The sequence below is a fragment of the Felis catus genome, chromosome D3, assembly GCF_018350175.1.
Source record: "Felis catus isolate Fca126 chromosome D3, F.catus_Fca126_mat1.0, whole genome shotgun sequence".
NCBI lineage: Eukaryota > Metazoa > Chordata > Mammalia > Carnivora > Felidae > Felis > Felis catus.
Window position 1 is genome coordinate 89629238 of NC_058379.1, and position 19997 is coordinate 89649234.

General features: G+C 49.5%; 1 protein-coding gene and 2 long non-coding RNA genes across 3 annotated transcripts; 2 read left to right on the forward strand and 1 right to left on the reverse strand.

The window, feature by feature from the left end:
• The first annotated feature begins 171 nt into the window (after positions 1 to 171).
• TIMM21 (translocase of inner mitochondrial membrane 21) lies at positions 172 to 9339 on the forward strand. Its single transcript, XM_011288128.4, has 6 exons — positions 172 to 469; positions 6528 to 6590; positions 6686 to 6783; positions 8555 to 8628; positions 8714 to 8819; positions 8925 to 9339. Exons 1-6 carry the CDS (start codon positions 172 to 174, stop codon positions 9018 to 9020), a joined length of 735 nt encoding a protein of 244 aa, XP_011286430.2. The 3' UTR covers positions 9021 to 9339.
• LOC123381116 lies at positions 8417 to 14248 on the reverse strand. The gene is made up of 2 exons (XR_006587650.1): positions 14116 to 14248; positions 8417 to 13445 (listed from the first exon to the last, which is right to left on the reverse strand). It is a non-coding gene; the product is annotated as an uncharacterized LOC123381116 (long non-coding RNA).
• LOC123381115 lies at positions 12199 to 17398 on the forward strand. Its single transcript, XR_006587649.1, has 2 exons — positions 12199 to 12291; positions 16842 to 17398. It is a non-coding gene; the product is annotated as an uncharacterized LOC123381115 (long non-coding RNA).
• Positions 17399 to 19997: the final 2599 nt, after the last annotated feature.

Sequence of the window (19997 nt, forward strand, 5' to 3'; positions counted from 1 at the left end):
GGAGGTGGACGCAACTTCTTTTGGGAGCTAACGTTTTTGCCGAACACGCCATGCAGAATTAGCGGTGTGAATGTGTAGACCTGAGTACACTCCGGCGGGGTGTGTATTGTGCGGTGAAACTTTGCTGTTCGTAGTTGTCACCTTTCCAGAGCGGAGCGGTTTTCTGTGAACATGATTTGTACATTTTTACGAGCTGTACAGTGTGCGGAGAAGCTGCGCAGGTCCTCCGGGAAGCGGCTGTTTCTGCCACACTTAGTGCTTAACAAAGCTTGCTTGAAGACTGCGCCCACTTTGAGCTGGGGTCTGCGAGAGCCAAAGAAAACGGTGCGCCCTAAATGTGCCCCTGACGTCACCCAGAAAACCATCTGGACGCAGGGGCAGAGCCCCCCGAGAGCGAAAGAGGACAGCAGCAAGCAGGTGTCTGTGCACAGAGAGACCGGGGAGACCATCGTCTCAACGTCACAGAAAGGTAACAGCAATGGTCGGTCTTTCAACTAACGAGCCGAGAGCCAGGAGTGTCTTTTTGCACGAATTCGGTGCCAAAGCTAGAAGAACAGTTCACACGAATTAAAGGCTAGAGCCTTCAACACAGTTGAGAATTTGAGAATATAGGTCTACAGTTTTCTTCACAGACTTGAACTCATATTTGCAAGTTGATTTTGACATAACTTTGTTGAATTATGGCTAAAAGTTTTCAGCTTTTATTAGTTTTAGTGTGGAGCTGTAAAACTTAACCATGGTTGGGTGTAAGTAAGTAGATTTCACAGATGTCGTTTCATCTCACTTGAGTGTCCTATTCGCTCCTTCAGACAAACATTAGCTCTTCATGTATGAGGCACACTTCTCAGTTTCCACGACTGAAAGTTAAAACCGAAGTTTCCTCATCTTAATTGTGTGATACCCAGGTCCGTGCTCTTTAGAAAAGCCATTCACAAGTATTTCCTGAGCTTCCGTTTTCCATGCTTAACACTTGAGTGGATGCTCACGGGTGTGCCAGGAACTCCTCTACACAAATAGGTTAGCACTTAATGAGGAAGAGAATGGATAAAAACAGTGAAAACAGTAATTGTGCCACAGAGAGTACCTGGGAGTATATGATACAGAGGAATTGGGTAGAATAAATAAAGGAGCTACTACCGAGTCATAATCCTAGGGCTTAGCTCACGTAGGTCAACTCAACACTGCTCTTGAATGCCTGCTGTGCCCAGACACTGAGTTAGACTCTTTCTGCTACAGAGTTAAACATGTTCAAAACATCATTTACCAGCAGGTGACATGGGAAGTAATAGGACGTATTTAATAGGAAAGGCGAAATGTAATTCTGTCAGGGAAAGTCAGAGAAGTTTTCACAGATGAGGTAATGAATTTAATTTTTATTTCTCCATTTTACAAGTAATTTGTAGAAAAAATAAGTAGGAAGCAAAGAGGAAGTAGGAAGGCTGATCAATCGATGTCCTTCAGACGCCCATGATCATACCATGCAAGCATGACTACTGTTAATATTTATGTCATTTCGATGCATATACTTTTTAACAACATTAACAGAAAAACTTAACTGGATCCTACCCGTTGTTTTGCAGTCTGCTGAATATGTAAAACAGGTAATCATTCCTTCATAGTAGCCTGAACAGGGTTGTGAGGGGTGATTAAAAGTTGAGCATGAAGGAACAGCCCGCATGCAGAGGACAAAGGCATAGAACTGTTCCAACAGCATGTGTCAGGTCGTCTGGCTCCAGCGACAGTACTGCTTACACTGCAGTTGGGTCCTGCTGCAGAGTCCGGTCCTGATCTGGACCCCATTCAAAGGTGACAGTCTTCCTGATGACTCAGTGAATGGGTGGGAGCAGCGTTCCCAAACGCGGAATGTGCTGCATCTAGAGTCCAAAGGGACCTGTCACACGTTGTGGCAGGACATACGGGATGCAGTGGTTTATTTGGGATAGGGGGTCTCAACATGCCCCATAGAGTGAACCCCTAAGACTTTTGTTTGTGTGGTTGGTGAGCCCTGGATCTATTTTTGAGGCTAATCCCCCCCCAAACACACACACATAGTACATGTGTTTTCAAGCTTCGCAACACACGTCCCCCATTACTTTCGTCTCTAATATAATGGCATAGGTAGAATGGATAAATGTGATGTTTTGCAGAATGTCCAAACAGCATTGTCCAAATAAAACTTTATGCAGTGATGGAAATATTCCAGATGTATGCTGTCTCAGTATGGTGGCCACCAGCCACACGTGGCTATTCAGCACTTAAAATGTCGTTAGTGTTTGGGGCGCCTGGGTGGCGCAGTCGGTTAAGCGTCCGACTTCAGCCAGGTCACGATCTCGCGGTCCGTGAGTTCAAGCCCCGCGTCGGGCTCTGGGCTGATGGCCCGGAGCCTGGAGCCTGTTTCCGATCCTGTGTCTCCCTCTCTCTCTGCCCCTCCCCCGTTCATGCTCTGTCTCCCTCTGTCCCAAAAATAAATAAAGGTTGAAAAAAAAAATTTAAAAAAAAAAAAAAAATGTCGTTAGTGTGATTGAAGAACTGAATGTTTATTTAATTTTAAGTTAACTTGATTTTAAAATTAAACTCAAATAGCCATGTGTGGTGTGTGGTTACTGTACAGGACAGCCAAAATCCAGAAGGTCCAGGTCCCTTAAAACTATACTGTAACAGAGTAAGAGACCTAACAAATCCTAGGCAAGACCGTACATATACATGTTATTACCTGTTTCGTGTTATTGCAGACTGCTACCGCTGCTTCCTCTCAGTAGAGTTGGAAACGAAGGCCTTCTCCAGATCAGTGGCCAAAGCCATGAGTCTGTTAACGTGCTTCTGTAAGGTTACCATATCTGGCATTGCATCTGTATTGGGACGACTACGTGGTTGAATTTCTAGTGGGTCACTGTCCTACTCCAGGTTCTGCCTGATTTTTATAAGGGCAGACTGGTAAGTTACATGGGAATATGTTGGTGACCACCGCCTTTGTATGTTTGGGTCTTCTTAAGGTAGCACTATGGCTGACGCTCCCCCATGGATGTAATACTGTTTTGGATTTACTGTCTCCGTCTGGGGAGGGGCAGGGGGAGTGCAGTTTCAGAGGCTCCCATTCAGCTTTTCCCATTATGGTAGCTTTCAACCCACCCCCAGAGGAACCAAAGTAGGAATTGTTGTTGTCAGTTACGAGTATATCCATTCAGTTTACACACTGGAACTAAATAAATGATAACCAAATCTGTGGACCCAGCTGTGAGCCTATTACAAGTCACACTCCATATTACATGGCCACTATGTAAACCTAAAAGAGGCGCCATGTGACTTTGGGTCCAGGGGTGTCACTGTCATCTCAGACTCTGTCCAACAGACCCTGAAATGTTTGGGTGTTCCCCTTCTTCCAGTGTATGCTTACCAAGTTGACGACTATAGGGCTCTTTGGTGAAGGCCCAGGGAATCCTATGTATGTGGTCAGGTCCCTCCTAGTGGGAGTCTGGGTAAGTTTCAGGTGCTCAGGTCCAGAAACTGAGCCAGTCCTCATGACTCTGCGTTGGGGCATCTGCCTTCAGCTTCCTGGTCACCCATAATTAATTCCTTAGGATTGTGCAGATTGATTGATGTGCTTGTCAGCTGCCCGTCAGTCTTGCCCTTGGGAACAAACACCACGTTGCAGTGGCATCACCAGGTCGGACACCCCTGGCTGCCACCCCACCCTTGCCATTCATTGTGGTGGTGGCACCCACCTGGCTTCTGATGGTTCAAGTGTCACGGCCGACCACCAGGATACCCTGTTCTGTGTCCCCAGGTCCTCTGACAGGACAGTCGGCTGGTGGGTTTCAGCCTTTACTATACCCATCCTAGCATGCCCGTTCTCTGAGCCTTTTCATCCTTTCCTCCACAATTTGCCATTTCACCTCACTTAATGTGGACCATCCTCTCTCCATGCTTCCAAGAGCGTAGAACCTAACTGCATCAGCTTCCGGGGTGCTTGCCAAACTTCAGTTCGTGACCACAGGAGAGTGTTCCCGTGTTGACCAACTCTCACTAGTCTGTTCTGTATCCCTTCATCCTGGCCTCAGGACCCCGTCACCTGTGTGCTCTCTTAGCACCTGCCGGTGGGGCCTCCAGCTCCCTCTGGTCGTGGTCCTTTCCTCCTTCCTCCCAGTTATGCTGTAACCTGGCCAGAGCACATGTCTTGCTAAATGGAAGCCCCCACCTACTCTTAAAGGAGGAGAAAGAGCTGATGCTTCAAGGCCAAAGGGTTCAGGAGATCCTGAGGACTCAGGATTTTTACGTGCATCAGCCTAGATGTCCCCACACCAAGCCTCAGCTCCTCTTTCCTCCCACATCAGGACCCGGGACTCGGCATGAAGACCTGTTGGGGTTGAGAGTCCAACCCCTCTGCTTCCCTTTATGCCCTGGGCCTCCCAGCTTCTCTGCCCTCTGGGTACAACAGAGGGGCATCGTTTTGCTCCCCAGGAGGCCTCTGCCTTTTTGGCACTTCATCTTCATCGGTAATTATTCTCATCTTCTCTCTTCATCCAGTGCATTGGTGGTCCCCCGACGACAGCCATCCAGTCTGAGTTCATAAGATTGCTTGTTCCCAAAATATGGCACCAATCTGCATTCTCTTCTACCAGTACCACATCCCAGGTCACCGTTGGGGACAGCTGCAAGCACACCAGCAGCGCATGCGGTCCTGTCGGCTGTGCTCTGCCACCAGGGACGGGGGCCTCGATGCGGCCAGCAGCCACTGGTCCAGCTCCGAAGTCCCAGTTCAGAGCTACTTTCTGGGACCGCTCCTGGTAGCAGGTGCTGTAGGTGGGATTTGCATACAGGAGGCTTGTTGGGAGTGCTCTGAGAACACAACTGTGAAGGTATGAGAAGCAGGATGACCCAGAGGGACAAGTTGGGTCACATATTTGCCTATTCCCCGGGGAGCCCTGGGACTGGACTGGCACATCACAGTCCTTCCCTCTTCAGGCGTGGGGGCTGCACCTTTTACTTCAGCACCAGCCAAGCATCGGGTGTGAGAACAGCCCTGACCCTGGTGAGGGGGCGCCCTCCAGATGAAGGAATTGCCTAGTGGGGAGCTCGGCTGAGGGAATCAGGAGGCTCAGTCCTGAGGGGAGGATCAGGGTGGCTCACCACAGCACCCTGTGGTAGGAGGGGTAGAGAATCGCAGGAAGGTGGGCAAGGAACAGCTTGTATTGAAGACAACTGTGAAATGATGCTGAAACAGACTTGGAAAATGTGTAGACTGTGGATAATAGCTTTGCACACGGTAGATCCACAACAGATGTTTGTGGCTGCATTAATAGAGAAGATGGCCTTCCAGGTGCCCGGAGCAAGACTGGTGTGAGTGTTGGATGGGCAGTCAGGATTCAGGCGTTGGGGCCAGAGGCCTGATCTGGGAACAGGGACTAATAACGACAACTTACAGTATAGCCATTAGTGTGTCCTCAACTTGGGGCTGGCACACACCTGGCAGTTAATATTTGTTAAGTATCTTTTGTGACCTTAATAAAATGAGAAGTTCTCACTGTTGGCCTCTCTACACCCGAGGACGTGGACTGTGGGCTGACAGCGATTGTGGGGATCAAGCCATGACTTAGGTTTGGGCCGATGTAGTCTTTTTGTTTTTTGAATCCCCTCTTTGTGGTTAGGAACCTGTACTGGAGGAGTTGAGGATTACTCTTTGCTAGAGTGCTTTTAAATAAGTTTCATTTTGTGGAAGTAATAGAAGCTCAGTGTACAGAAGGGGAACTTGGAGAAAACAATAGCAACAACCACTGTTAACATTTTGTTTTTCTGAAAAGTCTATAAATTTATATTCCAGAAATCTGTGTTCTTACTGCAGCCAATAAATTAACCTATAGATAGAACATCGGCCGTGAGTCACGTTTTCAGCACCAGTGAAGAAGGTGCATTTGTGACTGTAATGGTAAAACAGCTCAAACGTGTAGATCCTTCCATCAGCGCATGCAAATACGTGCACGTGTGTGCCGCGTCCCATGGTGACACCTTGGATTCATTTCGCTCTCAGAGCTTCCGTTTAGTCCACACACTCATCTTTATCAGCGTTGAAAACACAAAGTGCAGTATCTGTGCAGATTCCCCATTTTCTAAGTCATTTGATTCACAAATCTGTGTGTCCGGGCGAGTTCCTGTTGCAAATCCCGTTCTGTGTTTATCGTACGCGGCCAGGGGAGGAGGTGGCCCGCCACCAAGTTTGAGCCCTTGGACCGAGGCCCACAAAGCGGACACTTGCCTTGGTGTGCGAACAGCACAACGTGTCCAGGGTTGCCTAACCTGTTCCAGCCGAGGGCCTGGATCCCTTGGGAAAGTGTTTTCATCCCGGAAAGTAAGGAGGTATTAAATTTTATAATGCAACAAATGCAATAAAAGTACGGATTCCTGGGCCCAGAACCAGGATCCTGCGCCCCAGAACACGCGCAGGGGTCCCGCGTGTCGGCTCACCCCCCGAAAGCGCTGGAGCAGGAGCTCGCAGGGCGCATGCGTAACTGGGCGGTGCTTTCTCGTTACAGTGAAGGAAGCTGGGAGAGATTTTACCTACCTGGTGGTGGTTCTTATTGGAATCGGCATCACAGGTCAGACACGGCAAGTAAAACACCCCCAAAATCGTTATGACTCCTCCATTGTCTTGCTCTTGCTTTGCCTGATCTCCTTTCTCTACAATTTTCAGGTGGCCTGTTTTACACGATTTTCAGAGAACTGTTTTCTTCGTCCAGTCCTAATAAGATCTATGGGAAAGCCTTAGAAAAATGCAGATCACATCCAGAGGTGAGTCCTCGGGATCGAGTTACACATGCTCTGAGGATGCTGAGAAAACGTCGGTGGGTGGAAGTGGGCGGAACCCACTTTGGTTCTGAGGCTAGTGGTGGTTGTGTGATAACAAAGGCATAAGGGTTGGATTGTGATTGTTTTTAGCTCTCTGTTCCATACTTGACATGCTTCAAGACCCCCGTCGCCCAAAGGTCTGTAGGGGTGATTTCATCCTAATTATGCAAGAGAGGCACTTTTCTAGTTGCTGTAGACATTAAGTGCTTAGACCTTTAAACTCATGTGACGTTTCTAGTCTTTTAAAAACCCTGATTCACGACCTCCTGATCCTAAGAATTATCGACCCTTGGGCACATGAGACACCAGGCACTAGGCTCAGCGCGTCTTTCTTGGATCTCACAAAAACCAGGTGTGTTAGATAGTATTCTGCTGTTTGCAGAAGGGGAGACCCACACTTCGGAGATCAGGTAGCCCCACTTGAGATCACTGAGCGGGAAGTGGGTCGGTCAGGACCTGAGCCCAAGTTTATCTGACTCCAAAGCCTGTGCACTTAAGCACAGCCTGTAAAGCGTTCCCGGAGGCGGCCGACATGTGGAAAAGTCGCCTCGATTCTGTTACGGGTCCTGTCCAGAAAGGGCTTTCTGTGGTGCTTTCCAGTCACAGATAGAAAGCCTGTGAAGTGCCCGATTTCCTACCGCCCTGGATGGAAAGCTTCAGCATTGAAAACTACTGCTCACTGAAATCTTAGTCCTCGTCCTGGGAAGGGAGATGGCAGATGGCACCATAACCACCGGGGCGGTTTTGTGCACAGACCGGGAGTGATGCCCGAGATAGACCACGCACTGCCCGGTGAGGGGACACATGTGAAGCCACCCTGACCGGTTTCCCTGGGGCCCCCACTCCGCTCGCTGCACCGGTTTTCCAGTCCTGTCAGGGAGCAGACCTCAGGCTAACGGTCTCTGGCACGTTTCTCTTAAATCTGTGGATTTCTTGTAGTTGGACTCTGGGCCTGTGAGAACGGTGGAGGAGGAGGCAGGGAGACCCAGCGCTGAGTAAGTGGCAAAGCAGCAGGGAGTACAGAAGGTTCCAGTTCTAGTTCTTTTTTTGGAAAGGCTCCAAAGTATTCGCACCTTAAATTCAGTAAAAACTACGTTTCCATGTGATTGTGAGTTTTCCCTTCGGAATCACTTTCATGCCTCTGGGTCTGGTTTGTTGTAAACAGATCGTTGTTAAGGTTTCCCCTGCTCTCCTCAAGTGAGGAGGCAGCTACCATTTCGTAAACACCAGAATCCTTTGGATTTTTCTCAGAACAGCTGTTCACGTAGGTCTTTGTCAAAAGCAAAGTGGTGAAGCGAACGTCCACGTAGCTGCCGAAACCTGTACTTGTTTTATTTCACTGTGTTTAGTGACTCAAGAAATGTTTTGTTCTTGGAGCTTTTAGTATTAGACCCCGTTAGATGAATTTCACTAAAAACGTCCAACCATTTGAACACTTCGTGGTGTTTGGATTTTCTGCGGGAAGAAAGAACAATGTGGCTTCGGCCTCCACTGCTCTGCAACTACAGGTCACACGGTGAAGTCCCGTTTCCCTCTCTTTGTGGGAGGGTTTTGCATAATTTCATTTTTTCCCGTGTTCTCGTTGGAGTTGTCATTTTGAAATGGTCGCAGGTTTAATGATTTTTTTTTTTTCTCAAAACTGACTTGATTTGTCAAAAACTTTCCCTGGGAAGCTTACAAGAAGGCGCCCTTACAGAGCCGGTGTGTCCCACAGGTGATCAGTGTCTTTGGTGAGCCGGTGAAGGGCTACGGGGAGGCGACCCGCCGCGGGCGAAGGCAGCACGTCAGGTACCGCGGGTCGCTCGTATGGGCAGAGCTCGGGTGAGTTCCAGATGCAGGCCATTCAGGCCGAGCTCTTTCATTTTCCCGGCAGTTTCATTGAGTACGTCAAGGATGGGCTGAAACACATGCGTGTGAAGTTCTACATCCAGGGCTCCGAGCCTGGGAAGCAAGGAACAGTGCATCTCGAAGTGAAAGAGGTGTGGGGACCACGGCGGGGACTGTGTGGGGACTCAGGGCTCGGATGCAGCGGGACGTAGGCGCTGGGGAGAGAAGTAACACCTGGAAATATGTTTGTTTTTCAGAACCCAGAAAGTGGCGAATATGAATTTCGATACATATTTGTTGAACTTGAGTCCTTCCCTGGAAGAACTATTGTCATCGAAGACAATCGATCCTGAGGCGATCGCGGGACTCAGGCACGCGCGGCTTCTGGGGGGGATATGTGGAACCCCGCACACCCGCAGGCTGGTCTCCCCACTCTCCTCCCGAGTCTGCAGAGTAAGACAGGAAAGAACACATGGCTCATAAAAGTGAGTGTAAGGGTAGTAATTGCATTTAGACGCACTGAAGTGGCGATTTTCCTGTAGACGGCAAAATCATGAAATGGAATGTATTTTACGTTCTCTCTGAATCGATCGTGGACAGTGTTTCTGCTCTAGTGAACATCATCTTTCACGATAAGAGATTTTTGTTATTAAACGCTTTATACCATGTAAATGAGGAAAACGAGTTCAGTATTTTATGCTTTTATGTTGCGTAACTATATAAAATCTGCGAAAAGTAACAAAAAGATGTCAGAAGTAGCTTCCTTCCATATACTTTGGAATCTTGAACACGTGAAAGCATTTGAGGACTGAAGGAAGTTCAGCTCACAGATGCACAAGGTACCCTCTCCAGGATTGCTGTGGAAAGGCTGCACACGCGGCATGGCTTGTAGTAACCTAGTACATGCTGTGCTTCCTCAGCGAGCTGGAACACGGTGTATGCAGTGGGAGGAGCCCACGCCCGCAGACCTGGGGGACTGTCCCTCACCAGGTGCGTGGGCCTGTACAGATGGCACAGCCACGTCAGATCCCACCTTCCTAGCTGGTAGGACGACCGAAGGAGAGGCAGGTGCAGGCACCCGACAACAGATGGCATCATGGAGTGTCCCCACGCCCTTCAGGACATGCACACCTCTTAAATGCCTGAGGAGCGTGGAGACCAATGAGCAAGCGTGTGTGGAATGCCTTTCTGGGTGATGACGGTTCTGTTTTTTCTGCAGTATATATACAGGCAATCTGGAGACATACTTAGGGGGAAGGAGGACAGGACTTTGCCAGCAAGTGGGTGAAGAGGGCGTCGTCCAGAGTAGCCCTCAGGTCTGCCTGGAGTGAGCGCGGGAAGAATTCGGGGAGGGGGTGCACGATAGGAAGTTCCACATCGAGCCTGATGAGCACCTGAGGCAGCCAGGTGGCAGGTCTGGAAGCAACGGAACATTTAGGTCTGATGCTCAGGATACTGTCCCGCCTACAGAAGGAACTCGAAAGCCCCGCAGGGAGGAAGCAGCTGAGGCCGATGGGGTGAGGGGGCTGTGTACGGGGGCACGCGGGGGCAGAGGGGAGGGTGCGTCACCCCACACCCCTGGTTCCCTAGAATTCTTGACACACACTGCCGAAAGGATTTCTGTTTCTGCTTGGAATTTTGAACTTGTTTCATCCTATTTTTCTTGCACCGTTGAAGATGAAAAAAATCTGGGGACCTAGAAAAGGAAGCCAGCAAGGAAACTGAAGTGCAGGGAAGAAAAGGGACAAGGATAGAGCAAGTTCCCTGGGGCTGGATTCGGAGCAGAAAAGGAGGGAGGCAGGACGGCAGCCCAGGCAGGGAAGTCTGTGTGGGGGGAAAAGATGGAGTGTCCCCAGCTGGTCAGCCCAAGTCTGCCAGCAGTTGTCAAAATGCTCAGAGTGGAGTAGGGGGTGAAGGTCTGGAATAGCAACCGGAGGACAGGAGGGGACTGAGCAGGGGGTGGTGGCCAAGGTGAGACCAGACCCAGAAAGTGTGTAAGATGGTCCCCTGCACACACGTGCGATCCGCCAGCTCGGGAACAGACAAGGCCGAGAGCTGGATGCACTAGTATGAGGCCGCTGGGCCACCCGACGAGTGTGAGCCTCACAGGCCATCAGGGAGGCCTTGTCCGCCCAGATGGCAGCTCTCACCGGAAAGCTGCAGTGAGTGACTTCATGTGGCTTCTGTGCAGCCACGGACCCAGATGGACCACACATGTGGAAGCCGGTCCTCCACCAGGAAGGATCCGTGTTCATCCAACAGCTCTGGGGTGCCTGGTACCCAGGTGGGAAGACGGAGTGGGATCTCTGCCTCACACCACACAGGCATCCGATTGGGTAGGTTAACACCTTGCCACTTAGATGGTCCTTGTGACATTTTTGGACAGGATTTCGCAAGACACAAAATTAGAAACCATGATGGAAAAGGGTGATTTTAAGATGAAGAACTTAATCAGAAAAAAAGTAAGCCACTAATGAGAAAACGTTCCGGCACACATAGCAAAGAAAGCGTTACTTTTCAGAACATACTAAGCTCTCCCAGCCAGCCAGTGAGCAAGCGAAAAGCAGCAAGCGAGTGCCAAAGCAGGCAGAAGCCCAGGAAGGTTCTCAGCACAAAGGAGAACACATCAAGCTAATGAAATTCTGAGAATATTCCGGCCTCACTGAAGAACGCGCGGTGTGGATTACTGGTTTCCATCTGCCAGATTGGTGAAAGAAGGCGAATGGAGCCAGGGAGCTCTTCGCTGCTGGGACGGGATCCAACAGCACTTGCTGGGCAGCCTGTGGGCCTTTGGAGGCAATTAGGCCGTGAGGGTGTGGTCCCCAGGAATGGGATTAGACCCCTCTTATAAGAGACCCCAGACAGCTTCCTAGACCCGTCCACCGTCCACCACGTGAGGACAGAGAGAAGTCTGCCCCTCCCTGGGCCCCACAGGCCCCCTGATCTCGCACCTCCAGACCTCCAGCCTGCAGGAAGGTGAGCAGTAAACCTGTCCGTCTGTGGCCTTTTGTTAGAGCAGCCCGGACGGACTGACAACTCCGCACCGTGTGAGCGGAGGACACGGTGCCCACGTGAGCACAGGTCGCGGTGCCGTGCGAAGCGGAGACGATGAGGAAAAGGAACCAATGCCAGCCACATACGTCAGCACGCTGAAATCTCACAAATACTTTGTGCAAAGAAGGTGAGTTGCAAAGTAATACGTGCTTGTGACACCATGTTTAGGAAGCCCAGAAACACACAAAAGTGAATAAAATACTGCTTGGAGATGCGTACCTCTGCGGCAGACTCCGTGAAGGAGTGCAGGGGAAGACCAGCCCACTTCTGGGGAAATGGTAACTCGGGCAGGAGGGGAGCTACGTGGGCTTGGTCGAGGACACGATCTCAGGCCGGGGACGGGGACAGGGCTGGCCACCTGCCACCACACATGGGCAAATGTATGCGGAAGTCAGCAAAGCTTAATTAAGTGCAGAGTCCCTCACTGCCACAGACCCCAAAGCCCAGTGCTGCACTGGGTATTATCCCCTTTCTTACAGAAAACTCCGAAAACTGCCAAGGACTTGGGGCCCTCAGGTTTCGGACTCACCCCTACCTGAAATGATGTGTCCAGCGTTTCAGGATGGAAACGTGAGAGCACTTCCCCCACCAGGCTCGTGTTCCAGGCCGAAGTGGGTCCTTCAGCCTTGTCTCAGATTTGACTTCCCTTGTTACACCGAATGCTGGGGTCTCTCCAGACTCCCTGTGCTAACAGATACACCCAAGCCCGTAATACCTTTCTGTTTGTTTCCTTCACTTACTCTCTCCATATCCTAAGCTGTATCTAATTTTACAATTTTGGCTACACATCTGTTTTTCCTCCTTAGTGTTTAATCCATCCCTACCCCCTGCCCATGGTAGGTGCTCCGAGGGGCTGTCAGCATCCTCTCCTAAGTCACCGTCTCTGCCCATCTCCCTTCCTCGCTGCTCAAGCAGTGAGGCTTTCTAAAACCAGATCTGATTGCGCTCTGACCCTGCCCACACCCTTCAGGGACCCTCAGCTGTGGATCAGGCTGAGTCTCCTTTGCAAAGCCCTCATGATGAAATCTGGCCCCCGTGCTGTGCCCGAGTCTCCCCAGCTCCCTACATGGGTTCCCCCGCCCCCAGCGTGGGTCCAGCCACCCTGTTCAGGCCCCCCTCCACGGGCTCACTTCTTTATATCCTCATGTTCAAACATATCACTGATGGGTTAAGACGTGTGTATTTTGCTGGTAAACATTGTCAGCTACTTGGAATTTTCTTAACACTGGGCCACGTGCACATTCCTCTCTTAACCAAAGCAGTTACGGAGGCTACACTTTAACTGGGTAAGATATCTTCTTCCCTCAGTAGCGTTTTCAGACACCATCTACAAAATTCCATAAAGTTCCACACAAACCTTGGGGACACAATGCATATTTTATGTCCACTCCTTAGTGCCAAAAAAGCCAAACCCCCCACATTCACAGGCCGTATGTTTGCGTAGCCGAAAGTACCCCTTACCTGCATGATCTCACTGGGGCGGCACAGCCACGTGGGCTGACCAGGAGCTCCCATTTAATTGATGGGCGATGTGAGGCCTCATTAGTCCCAGGAACCAGAAACAGGAATTCTCACTCAGGCGTTCAGTCTTTTAGCGCCTCCTGGGTGCACCTGTGTGGCGCAAGGGTGAGGGGCTGCTACCCATGAGGGGTATGGAAGCCACGTCCTGTGATTCCCACTGGGTTCACCTCCCAGCGCTCGCCATAGCACAGATGCGACAGAGACTAGAGGCCAGAAAACAGGAGTCAGTGGCAGACTGAGGGAGAACCACTAAGGAAATAACGCTTTCCTTCCTGCTCGAGGTGATCACCATGAAACCGGTCAACCCTGGGCCCCTCGAGTGTGAGACGTCATGACAAAGCCTCGGCGGCAGGGGCCTGAAGCCCGGGGCCACCGTGCTCCCTCCCACGGACACCCAGGGCGGCTGAGTCCTCAACACCACACGTTCAAGGCTGAACCGAGCAACCCAAGATCCTTAACTTAATCACATCTTTTGCCTTATAAGATGATATGCACTTGAGATCTGACCGCGGACATAGCTTTTGGGACCCACCATTCTGGGGGCAACCAAAAGCGTCGGCTAAAGCCATCTGTTTTGTGTGACCTCACAGCCAGGGAAGTGAACCCTGGGTGTTTATTACTTCACGTTGCCTTTCGTGCGTCTTCACCTCGCTACAGCTTTGTTTGCTCCTCTCTCAAATTAGGGCAATGCTACTACCTACGGTTTTTGTAGGGATTCTGTGAGGCGGTGTGGAAGGTGTTTCAACAATATTGCAGCTACCGGTGAAAGAGCAGACCTAGGCCGGCTGACTAGTGACTATGTCCCCAACTTGGCCGCAGAAAGAAGTTCCTGCTCAAACCTCAGAACACGCCTCCTCCCCTTAAGTAACTTACCGATTGATGCATTCTTCCGAAGTCTGAGGTGGGAGGAAGGGGAGTGTGAGAGGCGTGGAAAGTGTGAGTAGAAGAGGGAGGGCTTCTCTCAGGTAGGGGCCAGAGGCAGGAGCCCTCAACCCTGTCCAGGATTAGAATGACCTGGGAGCATTTTACCCCTCCCCAATCCAATTAATCAGAGTCTCTGGGGATGGTGTTTGGTGCTAGGTATTCATATAGCACAGCAAGGCTCACAGCCAATGGTTAATAGGTGACCAGTGAGAAACGTTCTGTATATACTGAGGCCAAACATGTTAGAGATCCTCAGACACAGTGGTTTTGAAACTTCAGGTGCATCAGAATCTCCTGGAAGACTTGTTCAAACACAGATTGCTGAGCCCCACCCCCAGAGTTTCTGATTCAGTGGGTCTGTGACCACCAGGCCCAACATTTGCATCTTTAACAAGATCCAGGTGATGCTGATAATTGCTGATCTGGGACCACATGTTGGCAGCCATTGTTCTATCCTTCCCCAGCCAATCGGCTGAGGCCACGACCCTTCCCCAGCCAATCGGCTGAGGCCACGACCCTTCCCCAGCCAATCGGCTGAGGCCACGACCCTTCCCCAGCCAATCGGCTGAGGCCACGACCCTTCCCCAGCCAATCGGCTGAGGCCACGACCCTTCCCCAGCCAATCAGCTAAGGCCATGATCCCTATAAAACCTTTGTGCTTTTGAAACTCGCTCTCTCCCCACCATCTCACTGCTGCGTCGGTGCAGGTAGGGGATTGAGCTCGAGCTAGCTCGAATAAAGGCTCTTTTGCTTTTGCATCGGACTCGGCTCCCTGGCGGTCTTTGGGGATCACGAATTCTGGGCATAACACCGGTGTGTCGCCGGTCTTCCCTTCAGACTGCAGTTACAGAAGGCACCGTTTCCATTTTTGGATGTCCAGTTCTTGGACTGTTTGGAAAGAGTAGGTTCTCGAAAAATGTGTGTTAAATCCAAGCCTCAGAAACATGTAGTTCTAATGCATAGGCAGCACATCATTTAGAAGGTGACTGAAAAAGCTGCAGAATTTCTGGTACGACAACGATAAGAAACAGAATCTGCGGGTGTAGCCCCCTCGTGTCCCAAAGCAGCCCTGCGTCAGTGAAACAAAATAACAACTGAAATAACATTCACCTAGATGCCTCTGGAAGGTTGACATACCTCCAGGAGCAGGGTCGGCGGACGGAAAACACACCGCTCTTCAGGGTTGTGCGCACACACACACACACACACATGTGGCAGCAAAAAATGGTTTATGGAGCAACCAACTGGCAAGACCACGTCGTAACATGACAGAACAAAAATGCAAAGAAAAGCAAGTAGCATTCTGGTTAAATAGTTACTAGAATCACAGTAGGTGGCCGCAAGCATATCTATTGATTTGACTGGAGACAGCTCCGTTCTTTTAGGCAAGAGTATTTTCACGATAAAACATTTCTTTGGCTGCAAACGCTGTGACCATTTAGTTGGAAACTCCCGCGTGTGCGGCTCCAAACAAACACTTGCCTTCATCAGTTGCGGTGGATAGTGTGCGGGTGTCCACTGACCGTCCAGGGCGGCTTCCTGACCCCGCCTGGGGTTTCCCCGTGTGCCATTTATGCTACCAGCTCTCAGTCATTTATGTGTAGCTGCTAGGGAAGGTTCTGTCTTTGCTGAGGCCCCGTGTCCCCTTTCCATCAATATCCTGTGTCTGGATTCCCCACCCAACCTAGAAAAATATTAGTCAGCACTTCTCTGGTTGGTAATCATAATACCAAGATCTTTGATAAACTTTCCTCTCCCCTTATTCCCAGAATCTGTGGTGAGCTTTTATTAAAAAAAAAAAAAAAAAAAAAAAAAAAAAAAAACAGGTAAAAGAAATGCAAATAACTCATACACTGTTTAACATGTATTGATTTTATTTAATACTTTGAGATCTGAGGGATTAAAAAATAAAAAAGCCAAAAAGGCCACATTCATCAACTAGAGAACCCAGACTTCCTTCCTCGCCCTGGGCATCCCTCCCCGCCTCGACTGCACACTGTTATTTGGCGTGTGTTGTGACATCGAGTCGCGGGAGGGGCCGCACGATGAGTGAAGAGAAGGATCAAAATCATTTTTGTCAATAAGGATGCTCCAGTCCCAAGAGGGGTCTCATGGATGAGAACTCATTGTTTGTGTTCACTTACTGTTCCCGCGACATGAGACTGCGGCCGTGGAATGTTCATGTTTTTAGGCAAAATTGTCAGTCTCGTCTTGGAGAGGAGGAAATGCTACCAACAAGTAAACGCTGAGCGAGGCGCAGGGCTTTCTGTCTATAGAGGAGACTCTCAAAGAATATATTGATTTCTCCATGAACCAAGCAGGACTCTTGTCTTCGGCACAGATGATGAAAATCAACTGTTTTTCCTGGAAGCTGCCGGCTGCTGTTGTAACGGACCACCAGTCCGTTAGCCACAGTGCAGATAAAAATGATAAGCTTTTTAAGCTACAGGTCACAGTCATTGATATAAATTGAGATTTAGCCTATAGATACATGAAATGGACTGGATACGTAAAAACAATGTATGTCATTTCCTTTTCAAATAATATACAGACAGTAATAGGCTCATTGTTCATTTCGAAGCATTATAAAAATGTTCATTTCTGTCCTTATCAAATGCAATTGCATCATTATTTGTGTATTAATATTGACTCTATTTCTGATTTACTTAATCCAGGAATGCCAGTGCGTCGGCCAAGGACTTGTGCAGAAGCTTCTCGTTAATTGTCCCACCTGGAGGCTGTGTGGAGGGTTAGAGAGTGTGGCCTAGGGAGCCAGTGCAGAGTGTGGCTTGATTGCATCCGTCTTTGAAGTGTTCTTGACGTGGTTCCTGTGGCCGCAAGCCTGAGGCCCCCTCTCCAGTGGCCGTGGGCATGCCTCCTGTGCAAAGGGCACCTGCATACCTTCTTGAGTCTCGACGAGGGATTCGGGATCCCAGCGTGTGGGGAGCTCTGAACAGTAGTTAAACAGGAGCCAAATCCCTCAGTATCCAGGTTGACTCCAAACGGATCTCCCACCCCAGGGAAATAGCAGGATGTGATCGCTCCCGTTTAAAATCCATCAAGCCCCAGTTCGTCCATTTTCCCCCCCGTGTGTCCCCTTCTCTCCATCACTACCTGACTCTCCATCTCTTCTCTCTCATCTCCTACCTCCTCCTCTCCTTCCTCTGCCTCCTTGTCTTTTCCCTAGTCGCTCCCAAACAGACTATGATAAAGACTTGTGTCTACCCACATGCCCTCTTGACACACGTTTATGTTCCTTCTTGTTGACTTAAACCAGGCAAGATCAATCTAGCGGGTCTCACTGGATCGGGAGAGGTGAGGACGCATCTGGCCGGTTGGAAGAAGCACAGAACTAGAACGGAGCCACTTCATGAAGTCAACTGAGGGGTCCAGAGCATCCCATCGATCCTTGAAGGCTAACACCACGACCCCATCCCACTTGCAGACCAGCTCCTCAAATGTTTATTTCCTGTTTGCAGTGAGGAGATCCAGGGACTCGTCTACTTCTCTTAAAGAGAAGCAATACAGCTTTGCCATCAAGTATTTCAGGGGAGGGTGGGCTTGAGGAAGGCTTCATGTTCCCATAGGTGGGACCAGGGGATGGAAAGAACAGACAAGGGCTTTGCACCATCAGTGGGCTGGACCACAAGGCCCATGGAGGGAAGCAGCTGAAGGTGGGCACAGGGATGTCTTCCTGGTCTCGAGAGAGGGTCACAGTCTGCACAAAGGAATGTCCAGCAGCACCCAGCTCATCTTCAGTCACTGCCTTGTCTCATCCCTTCCAAGGCCACCTCTCTGCCCATCTCCTCCCTCCTTCCTATCCTTTCCTTCCACGGCCTTAATCTTCCTGTTCTCTCTGCACCTGGCCCTCCTTCTGGCCTCGGGCTGTCCTGTCCTTTCTCCCCTCAGCCTTGTGCTCCCAAGTCTGCTCTCCCAGGTGCAACCCCCACCCCCATTGTCCCGCCCACTTCACCCCTACCTGGAAGCCTGCAGCCCTACTTGCATTCCCTCAGAAGCCTCCCGCTCAGCCCACAAAGGCCTGGGGGTGAAGCACGGAAAAAAGGCGGGAAGGAAGGCTGCCGGTGAGGCAAAGTATCTGCTCCCTGGCTATGGAGAATGGATGTCCTTCTCCAAGTAAAGGGTAGCCATTGAAAGTTTTTAAGAAAGAGACTTGTGTTGAAGAAGATTATTCTGACAGCAAAGTAAAGACTGGAATAAAGAGGGAAGACATGAAAAGGAGGGAGGCCCTTGCTCAGACACAATACCAGAGTCATGAGAGGCGATAGAAATGGGGAAACCAAGGCAGAAAGAGACTGGGGAGATATTAGGAAGTAGCATTTATAAGGATTGGAAACATACACAGAGATTAGCCAAAGATGGTCCTATGGTAATATTTCTCAAAATTAGCTCTGTGGATTTTCATTAGATTTTCTACTTTATTTTAAAAAAGAGTTTTATGGTCAAGTAATTTTGAAAAATGCTGAATATATTTTAATTTTTAAACATAAGGTTACAATGACTTCTTGACTGCAGGACTTCTAAGGGCGTTTATGTGGAAACTTATACTGGTCAGCATCTAAGGGAAAGTTAGAATGAAGACTGACAAATTTATTTGATGATGGAACCTCCCCCGACAGACACACATCCATAATATATACATGTTTACACTTCAAGGGACAGTCATAGAACACAGCCTGGAAAGTGTAACCTTAAAGTGTCTAATCTTATATTTGACGAGGAGGAGAATTCAAGGTGGATACAAAAGTTGTAACACAGAAGCGATAAAAGGTTTGGGGAGTCAAATTATAAGTTCAGTTTGGGAAATTGAAATGCCACCAATACATAGATGTCCAACACGCAGCTGCAAATTCAGACCTCGGAAGAAAGGTTGGGGATAGAAACACAGCATTGGTACTCATCAGCATAGAGAAGATTCTTTAAAGATGGGAAATTAAGGGGTGCCTGTGTGGCTCAGTTAAGCAACTGGCTTCGGCTCAGGTCAAGATCTCCCGGTTCGTGAGTTTGAACCCTGCATCAGGCTCTCTGCTATCAGCACAGAGCCCCCTTCAGATCTTCTGTCCCTCCTCTCTCTGCCCCTCCCCTGCTTGCACTCTCTCTCTGTCTGTCAAAAAACAAAGATACTTAAAAAAAAAAAAAAAAAAAAAAAAAGATGGGAAAGTAAAGACCCAGCGGGAAAGGAGAGACCGAAAAGGGGAAGGAATAAAAATACCTGAAGACACAATGGCCAAAAACAATTCTGAATGTAGTGAAAAGCATGAGCCCACAAATCCAAGAGGCTCAGGGAGAGAGAAAGACCAAGAAAACCACATGGGGTATGTTGGGTTCGAATCAATGGAAACCAAGTAAAGGGAACCATTTAAAATAGGCAGAGAGGGGAGCCTGGGTGGCGCAGTCGGTTAAGCGTCCGACTTCAGCCAGGTCACGATCTCGCGGTCCGTGAGTTCGAGCCCTGCGTCAGGCTCTGGGCTGATGGCTCAGAGCCTGGAGCCTGTTTCCGATTCTGTGTCTCCCTCTCTCTCTGCCCCTCCCCCGTTCATGCTCTGTCTCTCTCTGTCCCAAAAATAAATAAATAAATAAACGTTGAGAAAAATAAAATAAAATAGGCAGAGAAAAGAAGACACGTTACGTGAGGGGACAAAGCTAATGTGTGTTGACAGAAGTCATGGCAGTCTTTACTTCTGTGGGCTGGGAGAAACGACTGGAACGGGGATTCAGAACATTCTGGGATGGACGGAATAGGGTAATGGTTGCACAGACACATGCAACTGAAGAAGTCTTACCTCTATGGGTTCCGTATACACATAACACTT

Bases quoted from the DNA above. Each gene is read 5' to 3' on its own strand.
- TIMM21 (XM_011288128.4), top strand. From the start codon at position 172: ATGATTTGTACATTTTTACGAGCTGTACAGTGTGCGGAGAAGCTGCGC. The intron at 6,784-8,554 runs GTGAGTCCTCGG...TGTGTCCCACAG, and splicing joins AATGCAGATCACATCCAGAG to GTGATCAGTGTCTTTGGTGA. The intron at 8,629-8,713 runs GTACCGCGGGTC...TTTTCCCGGCAG, and splicing joins GGGCGAAGGCAGCACGTCAG to TTTCATTGAGTACGTCAAGG.